The sequence below is a fragment of the Piliocolobus tephrosceles genome, chromosome 3 (assembly GCF_002776525.5).
Source record: "Piliocolobus tephrosceles isolate RC106 chromosome 3, ASM277652v3, whole genome shotgun sequence".
Taxonomy (NCBI): domain Eukaryota; kingdom Metazoa; phylum Chordata; class Mammalia; order Primates; family Cercopithecidae; genus Piliocolobus; species Piliocolobus tephrosceles.
The window spans coordinates 183,811,207-183,825,541 of NC_045436.1; the positions used below are offsets into that span (position 1 = coordinate 183,811,207).

Consider the following 14,335-nt stretch of genomic DNA (forward strand, 5'->3'; position numbering starts at 1 on the left):
TTTTTTTTTTTTTTTTTTTTTTGAGACGGAGTCTCGCTCTGTGGCCCAGGCTGGAGTGCAGTGGCCGGATCTCAGCTCACTGCAAGCTCCGCCTCCCGGGTTTACACCATTCTCCTGCCTCAGCCTCCAGAGTAGCTGGGACTACAGGCGCCCACCACCTCGCCCGGCTAGTTTTTTGTATTTTTAGTAGAGACGGGGTTTCACCGTGTTAGCCAGGAGGGTCTCGATCTCCTGACCTCGTGATCCGCCCGTCTCGGCCTCCCAAAGTGCTGGGATTACAGGCTTGAGCCACCGCGCCCGGCCAATGTGTTTCTTAAATAGTGAGACTTGGAAGTCGACACGACTCCTTGGTCCAAGGGCTACAGAACAGGTGTTGTGTTAGCATAAACGAAGGCAGCATGACTGTCCACGTACTCCTCTGTCAGAGCTTTCGGATGACCAGCTGCATTGTCAGGATTGTCAGCAAACAGTCATATTTTGAAAGGAATCTTTTTTCTGAGCCATAGATCTCAACAGTGGACTTAAAATATTCCACAAACCATGTTGTACACAGATGGCTGCCATCCAGGCTTTGCTGTGCCGTTTCTGTGGTGCAAGCCAAGTCAATTTAGAGTCATTTTTAAGGGCACTGGGTTTTTTGAATGAATGAGCCCTGTGTTCATTTAAAGCCACCATCTGCATTAGTCCTTCACAAGAGAGGCAGCCTGTCTTTTGTGAGGCCTTAAAGCCAGGCATTGACTTCTCTTCTCTAGCTATGAAAGTCACAGATGGCGTCTTCTTCCCATACAAGACCATCTCATCTGCGTGGAGAGTCTGGCGGGTGCATCCCCTTCAATCGGTGATCTCAGCCGGATCTTAGCGGGTGACTTAGGCCATCTCATCTGCATGGAGAGTCTGGCAGCCCCTTCCTCAGTGGTCTCAGCGGATCTTAGCGGGTGACTTGCTGCATGCAGCTTCCCCGTCAGCGCGTGCTGCTTCACGTTGCATTTGTATGTTGGAGAGACGGCGTCTTTCCTTCAGCCTCAGCCCCTGCTGGCTTCACTTTTCTTCTGCAGCATCCTCACCTCTTTCTGCCTTCATAGGATTGAAAGAGATGAGACCTTGCTCTGGATTAGGCTTTGGCTCAGGGGGATGTTGTGGCTGGTTTGACCTTTTCTCCAGATCACTCGAGCTTCCTCTGTGTCAGCAATGGGGCTGTTTTGTTTGCTTATCATTTGTGTGTTCACTGGAGTGGCGTCATTTCCTTCAGGAACTTTACCTTTGCATTCACAACTTGGCTTGCTGGTGCAAGAGGCCTAGCTTTTACCTTATCTCGACTTTCCTTTTTTTTTTTTTTTTTTTAGAGACAGGGTCTTGCTCTTTCTCTGACTGGAGTGCAGTGGCACGATCATGGCTCACTGCAGCCTCAACCTCCTGGGCTCAAGAGCTCTTCCCACCTCAACCTCCTGGGTAGCTGGGACTACAGGTGCTTACCACCATGCCCAACTAATTTTTTTAATTTATTTTTTGTAGAGATAGGGGCTTGCCGTATTGTCCAGGCTGGCCTTGAACTGGGCTCAAGCACTCTCCTGCCTCAGCCTCCCACCGTGCTGGGAACACAGGCATGAGCCACTGCGCCCGGCCTTCTTCTGCTTTTGACGTGCCTCCCTCATTAAGCTCAGTCGTTCCTAGCTTTTGATTTCAAGTGAGACACTTGCAACTCTTGCATTCACTTGAATGCTTATAGGCCATTGTAGGTTCTGAATTGGCCTAAGTTCAGTATGGTTGTGTCTTGGGGAATAGGGAGGCTTGAGAAGGAGCGAGACGGGGAGCGGCTGGTCTGTGGAGCAGCCACAGCACACTGTCAGTTCAGCTCACCGTCTTCTATGGGCACAGTTCATGGCACCCGAAAACAATTAGAGCAGCATCATCAGCTCCTGGAACACAGATCACCAAAGCAGATACAATCATCAAGAAGTTTGAAATATCATTAGAATTCCCAAAATGGGGCACAGGGGCACAGAGTGTGCATGGTGTGGGGAAAATGGTGCCGGTAGACTTGCCGGGCAGAGTTGCCACAGCCCTCAGTGGTTGGAACACACACTGTCCACAGAGCCCCGGGAGGCACCGTGCACGGCGCACCAGGGCCTGGCTGCCTGTCCCCTCGAGTGTGCTTCCGGACGTCTTTGCCCGGGGGCAGCTCCCGTCTCCAGTTTGTCTCCTGGTTGGATGATCACCGTGAAGGTGTCTCGCCAGTTTGATTTCTTTCTTACGAACGAGGTTGACTCTTAGTTTGCGTGGTTTTGGTTATGTGTATTTCTTTTGAGAATCATTTCATGTTCTTTGCCCATTTTCGGCCTCAGGAATTCATCTTTTTCCTCAAATAGATCCACGAGGGCTGTTTATACATGAAGAGCCTGGTTTTAATGACTGCATGGCACTCTATCAAGTAGCTCTAAATTTGATTTTTTGTTTTTTTTTGGAGACAGTCTCATTCTGTCACTGGGGCTGAGTACGGTGGCATCATCTCGGCTCACTGCAGCCGTCATCCCCTGGGCTCAAGCGATCCTCCCACCGCAGCCCCCCTGGGTAGCTGGGACCACACGCATGTGCCACCGTGCCTGGTTGATTTTTTTATTTTTTGTAGAGATGGTCTTTCTATGTTGCCTAGCCTGTATTTTATGATTTTATACTTAGGATATTCTCAAACTTATGTTATCATAAAGAATATCATGAAGAACATTCCTAATTTTAGATGAATTCCAGGAAGTGGCACTGCAGAATCACTGTCATAATGACATGAACCTGGTTTGGTTCTGGGTGTGCGCTGTGAAGCTGTTTTCCCCGAGGAGCAGTGTGGAGTGTGGAGGCAGCGTCCACCACATGCGCCTCTGTCCTGCCTGGTCTCCTGCACACAGGCCGGGCAGGTGCCAGCTCTCAGGCAGGAGTGAGGCTGTCACGTCGTAAGGAGGAGCGATCGGAGGTCCCAGGAGGGTGTGTTTCGCTTCAGGTGGTGCTTGTTCTAACGCCCTGTGCCCCTTTTCCAGGCCCCCTCTTCTCTCCTGGAGGTCAGCCGGCCCCTTGTGGCTCTCAGGCCAGCTGGACCAAGTCTCAGAACCCGGACCCGTTTGCTGACCTTGGCGACCTCAGCTCCGGCCTCCAAGGTAACGTGGAGGGCACATTGCGGGTGTGGAAGCTGTTTCCTTGTAGGAGGTTTATTCTTGTCTGTCTGACTCTGAGCTGCCCAAAGTGAAGTCTTTGCCTCTGTTCACCAAGACCCCCAGCCCAGAGCAAAGTGACCCCAAGGGAACAGCGTGTCTGCACCTGTTCTGGGCGACTGCCAGCTGGCAAGCTACAACCAGGTGTTGCCAACACTGGCACTGCTGCCAGCGCCCACCCGCATTGTGGTGCCTGATGCATCCTGCCCTCAGGGCCGTGGGGGCCATCTGGGAAGCGGGGTCTCCACATGGAAGTGGGGTGTGGCTGGGCTCTGCTCAGTCCCTGAGGCTGTGCTCAGAGCGTGCTGGTCGTTGGCCACGAGAACCGAGCCCACCCTCTCCAGTCCCGTGTCTGCCTCAGGCCTGGGCCGGGTGCTGTGGCTTAGAGTCTCCTTGGGCTGACCTGACGCCCGAGTGTCTGGGTTCACTTCCAGGATCTGTCTCCCTGGGGTCCCCGTGGCTTCTCAGAAGAAGCATCGGCGGCGGGGGGGCGATCATCTGAAGGAGCCTCCTGTGCACTCGCCGGGCCGTCGGGGGATCCTGGGCGGGAAGTGGCTCCACCTTGGGATGCTTATTGGTGCTGGTGACCCCCGGACTCTCCAGCATGCAGCCCCCAGGCAATGGCTCTGCTCCTGCCAGAGCCTGGCGGGTTGTGCTGGGGCTCCCTCCAGCCTCAGGCTGGGCACCTTACCCGCTTAGCTCCAGGAGCATTTCCCGTCTCCTCATTATTTCTCCTGTCCGTCCCTGAGTGCCTCAAATTCCTGTGAGCAGATGTCGGTGTCGGATCTCTAGGGCTGGCTTCGAGTCCTCACACCTCCTGGACTGGCCTCGAGTCCTCTGCTCTCGCAAGCTTGCATCTGAAGTGCCTTCTGTTCTGTCATGAAGTCCCGAGAGTTTAAATGTTCTTTTTATGTTTGGGATGGTTTTGGGGATTTATTGTGTCTTTTGAGGACGTCCGTGAGTGTTACTGTCGGTGTTGTTTTGTATATTCTTTCCCTTTGTGGCTTCTGTCTTGGGTTGTCTGAGAGCACGGTGGGGTTACGGGGCCCGCGCCCTCGGGAGGAGATCTGTGTGTGCCTTGACTGCCCTGGGTGGCCAGCACTGGGGCAGAAGGAGTGGACTCCCAGGGAGCCCTCCTGTCTGTGTCCTAGACACAGCCCCAGCCCTCTGCCTGCTGGCTCGGTGGGCAGCCTAAGACCATCCTGCCTTCTGGGAAGACAGCAATTCTGAACAAAGCAAAGCTGATACAACTGAAGGAAAAAATGGACAAACCCAAATCATAGCTGTGACGTCAGCACTGCTGTCCCCACACGTGACAGAGCAGCTGTCCCGAAGGCTGCGAGGATGCAGAGGGCGGAGGCACCAGCCAGGGCCCACTAGCTGCAGGCACGGACCTTTCCACGCACCGTGGGAGCCTCCTCCACACAGGCCCTGTCCTCAGAGAACTAAGATTCTGCAGTGTGCTCTCTGACCACAGTGAAATAGAACGGAAGCATCTTCACACTTGGGAACAAAGCGGCACACTTTCAAATGACACCTGGGCCAGAGAGGAGGTCTCAAGGGAAACTGCGTGGAGCTGAGTGAAGATGCAGGTGCAGCCTGGGAAAGCCCAGGGCCCCGCCAGGCAGTGCGGAGACACCCCCAGCCATGGGTGCTTGCTGTGGAAAAGCTGGAATGCCCCAGCAGTAACCTGAGCTCTCCGCACAAGACATTTGGGGAAAAAAAAGTGGGAGGGAGTGGAGCAAAATAAACCTACAGCAAGCAGAAGGAAAGAAGGAGGAGCCACGGGCAGTGCAGTGGAACGCAGAGACAGAGGCCAGTTCCGAAGCCCACAGACCTCTCCTGGGACTGGCAGGAAGAGTGACCCGGGTCATCCATACAGGGGATGGTGCGGGAGGCACCACTGCAGACCCCCAGGCTCTGCGAGGGTCACGGGTGCAGGCGCAGCTGTGCAGTATGCTTGACAACTTACGTGAAATTGACAAATTCCTCAAAACCAGTTACTGCCACAACTTACCCAGTATCAAGTAGCTCCTTTGAAAAATTCTATAAATACAAAGAAAATAAATTCATAATTAAAAACTTCCCAAAAAGGAAACCTGCGGACCCACCCAGGCCATTGGAGAATTTCACCGAATGTTGAGAGAACGCCAATTCCACCCTCTTGCAGGAAGCAGGAGAGAGGGAGCACTTTCTAATTGATTTTACGAAGCTCGCGCTATCACCCTGAAACCAAAATCAGACAGAAACAGTACCGAAAAGGGAAACTGGGCCGATATTCCTCATTAATATACACACAGATCCTCAACCAAACTTTAGCAAATAGACTTTATCAGTATATAAAGAGAATTCTACACCAAGATCAAGTAGGATTTATTCCAGGAATACAAGGCTGACTTTTCAGAACTGGTTAACAAAATCTATTTAGGTTGCTGCAAAAGTAATTGTGGTTTTGCCATTGAAAGTGATAGCAAAAGCCACAATAACTTTTGCACCAACCCAATACCATATTAACCAGCTGAAGAGTCATGTGATCACATCAACAGTGCAGAAAAGGCATTTAACAAAATTCAGCACCTTTTTATGATAACACTATTAGTGAACCAGTAATGAGCAGAACGTCATCAACTTGGTAACAAGCATATATAGAAACCCACAGCCAGGCCAGGCGCAGTGGCTCACATCTGTAACCCCAGTGCTTTGGGAGGCCAATGTGGGAGGATTTCCTCAACCTGGGAGTTTGAAGTCAGCCTGGGCAATATAGTGAGACTCCTGTAAGAATGAGCCAGGTGTGGTGGTGAGCACCTGTGGTCCCAGCTGCTCAGCCAGCTGAGGCGGGACGATCACTGGGATCACTTGAGGTCAAGGCTGGAGTGGGCTTACTGCATCACTGCACTCCAGTCTGGGCGGCAGAGCAAGACTCTGTCTCAAAAACAAGAAACCTGCAGCCAACATCTTTTTTTTTTTTTTTTTTTTTGGAGACAGAGTCTTTCTCTGTTGCCCTGGCCGGAGTGGTGCAGTGGCATAATCTCAGCTCACTGCAACTTCCACCTCCCAGTTTCAAGCAGTTCTCCCACCTCAGCCTCCCGAGTAGCTGAGATTACAGGCACGCGCCACCACACCCAGCTAATTTTTGTATTTTTAGTAGAGACGGGATTTCACCATGTTAGCCAGGCTGGTCTCAAACTCCTGACCTCAAGTGATACGCCCACCTCAGCCTCCTGAAGTGCTGGAATTACAGGTATGAGCCACCCTGCCTGGCCAAGCCAATGTCATTTTTAACCATCCTCCTAAAATCAGGAACAGGGCAGGAGTGTCTTTTCTCCACTTCTGCTTGTCGGAAGTCACAGCTGCTACCATTTGGCAAGAAAAGGAGGTCAAAGTGACACGCGCTACAAAGGGAAAAATAAAATTGCTCCTGTCTGCAGATGACATGATTGTCTGTGCAGGAACTCTCAAGGAATCTACAAAGATCTTTTAGAACTATGAGTTCAGTAAGGTCACAGGATACGAGATCGACACACAAAAATCTGTCATATTTCTGTTTACTTGTAATTATACAAGGAAGCCAACATTTAAAACAGAACCATTTACAATCACCTTTTTTTTTAAGAAAAAAATAAACATTTAGGTATAAATCTGACCAGACATGTCTAGGGCTTGTATCGGGTGGGACTGTAAAACCAACTGTGGCAAAAAAGACCAGAGGAGATGCGAGTGAAGGGATGAACGCTGCCCTCACAGCCTGAGGCTCCCAAGTAAGGTGTCCGTTCTCCTGTGCGCATCTGTAGCCTAACACAGTTCCTGCCAATGCCTCAGCAGGGATTTTCCTAGATACAAATGAGTTTATCGTACAGTGTATTTGAAAGACAGATGGACTAGATGCCTGGGATTTTTTTTTTTTTTTTTTTGAGACAGAGTCTCGCTCTGTTGCCCAGGCTGGAGTTCAGTGGGGCCATCTTGGCTCACTGCAAGCTCCGCCTCCCGGGTTCACACCATTCTCCTGCCTCAGCCTCCTGAGTAGCTGGGACTATAGGCGCCCGCCGCCATGCCTGGCTAATTTTTTGTATTTTTAGTAGAGATGGTGTTTCACCGTGTTAGCCAGGATGGTCTCGATCTCCTGACCTCATGATCCACCCGCCTCGGCCTCCCAAAGTGCTGGGATTACAGGCGTGAGACACCGCGCCTGGCCATGCCTGGAATATTTTTGTAATGGAAAAATGACATGGGAGAAGTCATTCTTCCTGGCTTTGAGGCTTACTCTGAAGCCACAGAAATCAACATTGCGGTGATGGCAGAGAGAGAGATACGTCTGTGGAGAGAAGAGAGGACTCAGAAATAGGCCACACAAGAGAGACCAGCAGAGCTTTGACAGAGGCAGGAAACCCATTCATCAGATGGTGCTGGGCAGCCGTAGGCAAGCCCTTAGCCCACATTGTACAGAACAGCTCATCAGAATCAGCCAGAGATTGAAACGTAAAACCGCAGGGCCTTTACAAAGTAGAAAACCTTTGTGGCCTGGGGCTGGGCAGCGGTCGTAGACTCACCACCCGAATCACACCCGTAAGAGGACAGATGGACACAACTTCAGAGCTCTGGGCATCTGAGCTACGGACTGGGAGAAGATATTTCCAAACCACCTATTTGACAAAGGACTCATCTACAGAATATAAAAATACAGTCAAAAACAAACCCGAAAGCAATCCAGTTAGAAAATGGGCGAGAGACGGCCAGGCACAGTGGCTCATGCCTGTAATCCTAGCACTTTGGGGGGCCGAGGTGGCGGATCACAAGGTCAAGAGATCGAGACCATCCTGGTCAACATGGTGAAATCCCATCTCTACTAAAAATACAAAAATTAGCCGGGTTTGGGGGCGATGCCTGTAATCCCAGCTACTCAGGAGGTTGAGGCAGGAGAATCTCTGGAAGCCAGGAGGCAGAGGTTGTGGTAAGCCAAGATTGTACCACTGCACTCTAGCCTGGGTGACAGAGCAAGACTCTGTCTCAAAAAAAAAAAAAAAAATGGGCAAGAGACACGAAGACACTTCCAGCACGTCGACATCCGATGGCCAGGAAGCACAGGCCGAGACACCCGGCATCACCGAATGCTGGCGCAGGGGAGGACGGGGTGCAGGGGAGGATGGAGTGCGGGGGAGGACGGAGCGCGGGGGAGGACGGACTGCGTCTCTCGCATTGCTGGGGGACGAGCCGCGTGTCTCGCGTTGCCAGGGGATGAGTCGCGTCTCACGCGTTGCTGGGGACGAACCGCGTGTCTCTCGCATTGCCGGGGGACGAGCCGCTGAAGTGGCAGGGTCACTCTGTAGAACAGGTGGTCGTTTTCCTACTAAGCTAAACACAGCTACTGAGCTACGGTGGGACATAGGCGTTTATCCCAGAGAAATGGAAACTCATTCACACAAAAGTCCGTAACAGGCGTTCAAAGATGTGTTTGTTGTAGCCAAACAGTGGAATCAGCCCAGGTGTCCTACAGGTGAACGGTTGAATAGGTGGTTCCCACACCACGAGATGGCCCTCGGCAAGGAGGGGGAGTGGCAGATGCCCCGGGCCTGAGTGGCCTGTCCTGAGTGAAGAGGTGCCAGTCTAGAGGCTGCAGCTGTCAGTTCCGTTCTAGAACATAACTAAGAAGACAGCCTGGGTGTGGTGGCTCACACTTACCATCCCAGCCCTGTGGGAGGTGAGGCCAGCGGGTCTCTTGAGCCTAGGAGTTTGAGACCAGCCATAGTGAGACCTTGTCTCCAAAAAAAAAAAAAAGATGACAACCGTAGTGAAGCATCCAGGTCGTGATTGCTGTGGTGCTGAGAGGACTCTGCGTGTGCTCAGTGGCGTGGCCCTGCACACACATAACACAAGTCCAGCTGGCCACGTCTGATGGCCTCTAGGTGGTGCGGCTGCCTGGGCTCAGGGCTCCTCTGAGGTTGTGAGAGACGCCCTCCCTGGGGCATGCTGGGTGCAGGTGCTCAGGGTTTTTACAGCTTCCTGCTATTTTAATTATTCCAAAATAAAAACTTAAAGGATCAGGCCAGGCACGGTGGCTCACGCCTGTAATCCCAGCACTTTGGGAGGCCGAGGCAGGCAGATGACAAGGTCAGGATATCAAGACCGTCCTGGCTAACATGGTGAAATCCCATCTCTACTAAAAATACAAAAGAAATTAGCCGGGGTGGTGGCAGGCACCTATAGTCCCAGCTAATCAGGAGGCTGAGAGGGGAGAATGGCGTGAACCTGGGAGGCGGAGCTTGCAGTGAGCCGAGATCGCACCACTGCACTCCAGCCTGGACAACACAGTGAGACTCCCTTGCAAAAAAAAAAAAAAAAATTAAAGGATCAGCCCTGATTTGATGTTCTCCGAGAGGCAGTGGCCACGGGACAGATGGCCGTGGCCCTCCAGGACTCTGCGGATGTGGGGACACGGCCCCCAGCCCCCGTGGACAAGTCCCGGGTCTGCCTTGGCTCATGGGGTGGGGGTGCTGCCCTCACAGCTGCCCTGTCCTGGCGTCTGCCCCCCACCCAGAATGTTCCTGTCGCCCCAGTACCTGGCCTGGACGGCCAGTCCCTGGAGACCTTCACACATGTAGGTGGAGCCGGCACCTCTGTCTGGACGGCCTCGGGTGATCAATGTTCTGTTCTGCAAACCTGTGTTTTCCAATAAACATGGTGCTCTGAGTTGTACAAACAGTGGTTGCCCCACACGGACAACCAGATGCCGAGTGTCTGACCTCCGTCTCCACAGGCTCACCAGCTGGATTCCCTCCCAAAACGGCCACCACGGCCAAAGGCAGTGGCTCCTGGCAGACAAGTCGGCCGCCAGCCCAGGGCGCCTCACGGCCCCCTCAGGCCAAGCCGCCCCTCAAAGCCTGCACACAGCCAAGGCCTAACTATGCTGCGAACTTCAGTGTGATCGGGGCACGAGAGGAGCGGGGGGTCCGCGCACCCAGCTTTGGTGAGTCCCCCACTCTCTGTTGCTGTGGAGTTTGCAGAGACCACCCTGAACTGGCTAAAGGTAGAACCTGTGTTTTCTTCAACTTGGAGCCCAGTCCTGGGACAGGCATGGCCGAGCCACTCAGAGAAGGATGCAGTTTCTGATGTGTGTCCGCTGGTCTCTCTCCGGGTCAGGGCTCTGGGTTCCTCTTGTTCCAGTGACACCCGCTTGACCTGTTTTTAACAAATGGCCTTTGCAACCCTGTCTTGTCTTCCCTCTTCTTTTCTGTGGAGGCATCAGGATGGTAGCCCTATCCCCGGGGACAGCAGGTGGAATTGGGCCTGTGTGTCTCTGCAGAAAGTTTCTGTTCTTAGCTGGGCTTCGTGGCTCACGCTTATAATCCCAGCACTTTGGGAGGCTGAGGCGGGCAGATCGCTTGAGCCCAGAAGTTCAAGACCAGTCTGGGCAACAGTGAGACCTCTTCTCTACAAAAATTGTGAAAATTAGCTGGGCGTGGGGGCGCATGCCTGTGGTCCCAGGTATTTGGGAGGCTCAGACAAAAGGATCACTTGAGGACTCAGCGATCCTCCCTTGGCCTTGGGAGGCCAAGGCTGCAGAGAGCCAAGATCGTGCCATTGCACTCTGTCCTGGGCGACAGAGTGGAGACCCTGTCTCAAACAAAAAAAAAGTTTCTGTTCTTTTCTAGCTCAAAAGCCAAAAGTCTCTGAGAACGACTTTGAAGATCTGTTGTCCAATCAAGGCTTCTCCTCCAGGTCTGACAAGAAGGGGCCAAAGACCATTGCAGAGATGAGGAAGCAGGACCTGGCTAAAGACACAGACCCGCTCAAGCTAAAGGTGGGTAGGCAACTCTTACTGGGAGCCCAGAGGCCTCGACCCAGGGCCCCTGGAGAATCTGCTGTGCCACACGGAACCAGCGTCTCCAGCCAGGGACCTGTCACTGCCAATGGGCCTGGCAGCCCTCAAGGACAGGGTGGCCTGAGGCCTGGTCGGCAGGGCAGAGTCAGGCCCCAGGCCGTGCTGCTCCCCGTGTGCCCAGGTGACTCAGCGCTGATGGCGGGCATTACAGGAGTGAGTGCCCCCGGGGTGTCTGCAGAGACTGTCGAGGGCAGGCATCTCCTGGGGGCTGCTCTGGGTGCTGAGCCTCCCAACCTAGGGTGCTCACTGGTGGGTGAGGGTACAGCAGTCAGGGTGTGCCTGCGCCGGCCATGAGACATGCCCTGCTGTGTGGCTTGGCCGATGGCCAGCTCTATAGGCCACATGCACCTGTGACCTTGGGGTCCTTTCACAGGCACCAGGGACCTTTCCCTTCTCCCTCTGAGTCTGGGGCCTGGGATGGGCCAAGGGGTTGCACCACCAGAATCAGCGTTTGTGTCCCCAGTGAACATCTGGGTGAGACGAGGGTCCCTCTGTCCCAGCCTCTGGCCCCAGGCCCTGGAACATGAAGGCCACCTGGCCCTGTGTTGTCCGGAGTCGGCTCTGTATAGTTGAGGGCGGGGTGTGCAGTGGGACTTTGTCTGTGAGCTGGGCTGAGCCCACCCCGCGTGACCAGGCACTTCCTCGGCGTCATGCCTCAGTTTCCCCAGTGCAGAGAAGGGCGGCAGGCAAGCGCCCAGGGCTCAGCAAGCCCCGTGTCTCCCGCAGCTCCTGGACTGGATTGAGGGCAAGGAGCGGAACATCCGGGCCCTGCTGTCCACGCTGCACACAGTGCTGTGGGACGGGGAGAGCCGCTGGACGCCCGTGGGCATGGCCGACCTGGTGGCCCCAGAGCAGGTGAAGAAGCACTACCGTCGCGCCGTGCTGGCCGTGCACCCCGACAAGGTGAGCAGAGCTGGCGGGCGGCTGCTGGAGGCCTTCGAGGGTGGGTCGCGGGGAGATCCTGCCCTGACCGCCCACGCATGCTTGTAAGAGGCGCTTACACCGCCTGTCACCCACAGGCCGCAGGGCAGCCGTATGAGCAGCACGCCAAGATGATCTTCATGGAGCTGAACGACGCCTGGTCAGAGTTTGAGAACCAGGGCTCCCGGCCCCTCTTCTGAGGCCGCAGTGGTGGTGGCTGCGCGCACATCTCCACAGCTTGGGAGCTGTCGTGGGACCTGGGTCCCCACCGTGAGGGCCCCGTGGGCGACAGCAGATGTGGCCGGAGTGGGGCTCCGAGCCCCACGGGGGTCACTGCCTGCCCAGCATTCCAGGCACAGGAAGAGAAAGCATTCCAAAGCCTCTGATTGTTGTTTCCTTTTTCTCCTCGCGAAGGAACAGCTGATTCATGCTCCTCCCACAGTTGTCACATCTGTGATTTATTTGGTGTTTCGGGCGTGGCCTCTGGAGCGCCAGCACGTGGTGGGCCACACGGCTGGCACTCATGGGCCCTGGTGTTTGCACCGCACTTTGTAATCAGTCCCGTGGTTGTCTGTACAGAATTAAAACTATTTTCCGATGACGGCTGTCTCCAGTGTGGATCCGCTCGTCCAGGAGCCGTTCACCAGCTGGGGTGCAGGACCGTGCTTCCTCAGCAACCTTGCTGTGGCTGGATTGTTGCAGGGCCTGAATGGAGAGGAGAAGAGGGTCCCGGGGCTGCAGGGGCTCTGGGCAGCTCTTCAGGGAACCATGGAGCCCAGCCAGGGCAAGGCCAATGGTGGGGGCCCCTGCAGTCCCCAGACCCCACCTCCTCCACTTGGTCCCCACCCCTCAGCCCCGGGACTCCTCTCTCCTCTCCACTTGGCCCCCGCCCCGGGCCCTGGACCTGGGAGCAGGGGTGGGCTCCACACTGCCCCTGTGCTAACCCCGCAGGGCCGAGGCGGCGTCCGGGCTGTCGGGCTGCTGGAGGACCAGGGGCCCGTGGAAGGAGAAGGTGACCGTGGCCAGCTCCCACCCCACAGCAGACTCGAGGAGACCCTGAATCACATAGCACTGAACTCACCGCCAGGCTCCTCCTGTTTTCAGAGAATAACGACTTCACATTTGCTATGCACCCGCCACTATTTTTAGCTCTTTTAAAAAATAATGAGAACCTAAATAGGTGCTGAGATTTTCACATCAAAGTTGTCTGGATTCCAGCTCCGGGTCTGGCCACCCCGACTCAGACACTCCTGCTCTGGGGGCAGCTCAGGCCACGCTCCCTCTAGGCTCTCCAGCCTCAGCCCTGTGCTGTGCGGCCCCCTCCTCTCCTGCTGCCGCCCACGTCACACCCAAGCTCCAAACTAATCCCCCAGCCCCTGCCCCTCTCTCGCCCCAGACCCTTAACTCTGAAAGCTCGGGTCCCTTCTCCCCACCAACCTCCCATGGCCTGTGGCAAACCCAGCCACCCTGCCTGGACAAGCGAGTGCACCTCCCTCTGGCTGGCCCCACAGCCTTCCTCTGTCAGGGGCCTGAGCCTCCGGTTGTGTGTGGAGGGCAGCAGGTGGCTGGTCTAGGCTGGGCCGAGATTGCGGAGCATGGAGGAGGGTACGGAGGGCAGCAGGTCACCGGCCCGGGATAGGCCGAGATGGAGTGCATAGAACAGAGGCCAGGACGATGGAGTCTGGGTTGCAGGACAGGAAAACCCCCATCCAGGCTGACCCAGCTCAGAAGGGAGTCTGCAGCCCACACCTGGCCACGCTACTGCCAGAATTTCTCCTCTTCCAACCGCTCAGCTCAGCATGGAGACACGCAGGTGCACAGGCACGTACAAGCCGCGCGCACACGCAGACATGGCTGCACAAGGTCACACACAGTGCAACCCAGACACCCACACGTGAAAAGCCCAGGATGCATCATCTTCCCAGCCGGCCACTGGCGTGAGTCCTGCCCACAGTCACCAAGGCTCCATCCCATGCGCGGGAGCCCTGTCTGCCATCACCAAGCCTGTGGCTATGCTCTGTCCTGCACATGGACACAAGGTCATCTTTGCAGGGTCATAATGCATAGACCATCTGAAGCTCTGAGAGAGACTGCACCTGTGTGACACCCGCTTGTGTGACAGCATCTTCTCGGTGACTTCACGGAGATACAAATGCCAGCAGCCAAGCATCGATGCTCACATCACTGGTCCTAGGGGAAATGCAAGTTGGAGCCACAGCAAGATGCTGCCACACCCATTAGGGCAGCCAGTCAAGAAGACCCACCAAGCCAAGTGTCCCCACGCATGTGGAGAAGCCCACGCCCTACTCAGTCTGGGTGGGAGCTTAAAATGGCACAACCA

At 54.9% G+C, this 14,335-nt stretch overlaps 1 protein-coding gene across 3 annotated transcripts in view; it reads left to right on the top strand.

Annotated features, from left to right (window-relative positions):
- GAK (cyclin G associated kinase) overlaps window positions 1–12,596 on the top strand; it is an 81,058-nt gene extending 68,462 nt beyond the window's left edge. For 2 of the 3 annotated variants that reach the window (XM_023206732.2, XM_023206733.3), the window contains 5 exons: window positions 3,027–3,143; window positions 9,949–10,158; window positions 10,844–10,992; window positions 11,800–11,976; window positions 12,093–12,596. In XM_023206732.2, coding sequence (XP_023062500.1) covers window positions 3,027–3,143; window positions 9,949–10,158; window positions 10,844–10,992; window positions 11,800–11,976; window positions 12,093–12,194 — 755 coding nt within the window. In that variant the 3' untranslated portion in view covers window positions 12,195–12,596. The remainder of the gene's footprint in view (window positions 1–3,026; window positions 3,144–9,948; window positions 10,159–10,843; window positions 10,993–11,799; window positions 11,977–12,092) is intronic. The other variant, XR_002730554.3, reaches the window with a different exon arrangement.
- The last annotated feature ends 1,739 nt before the right edge of the window (window positions 12,597–14,335 follow it).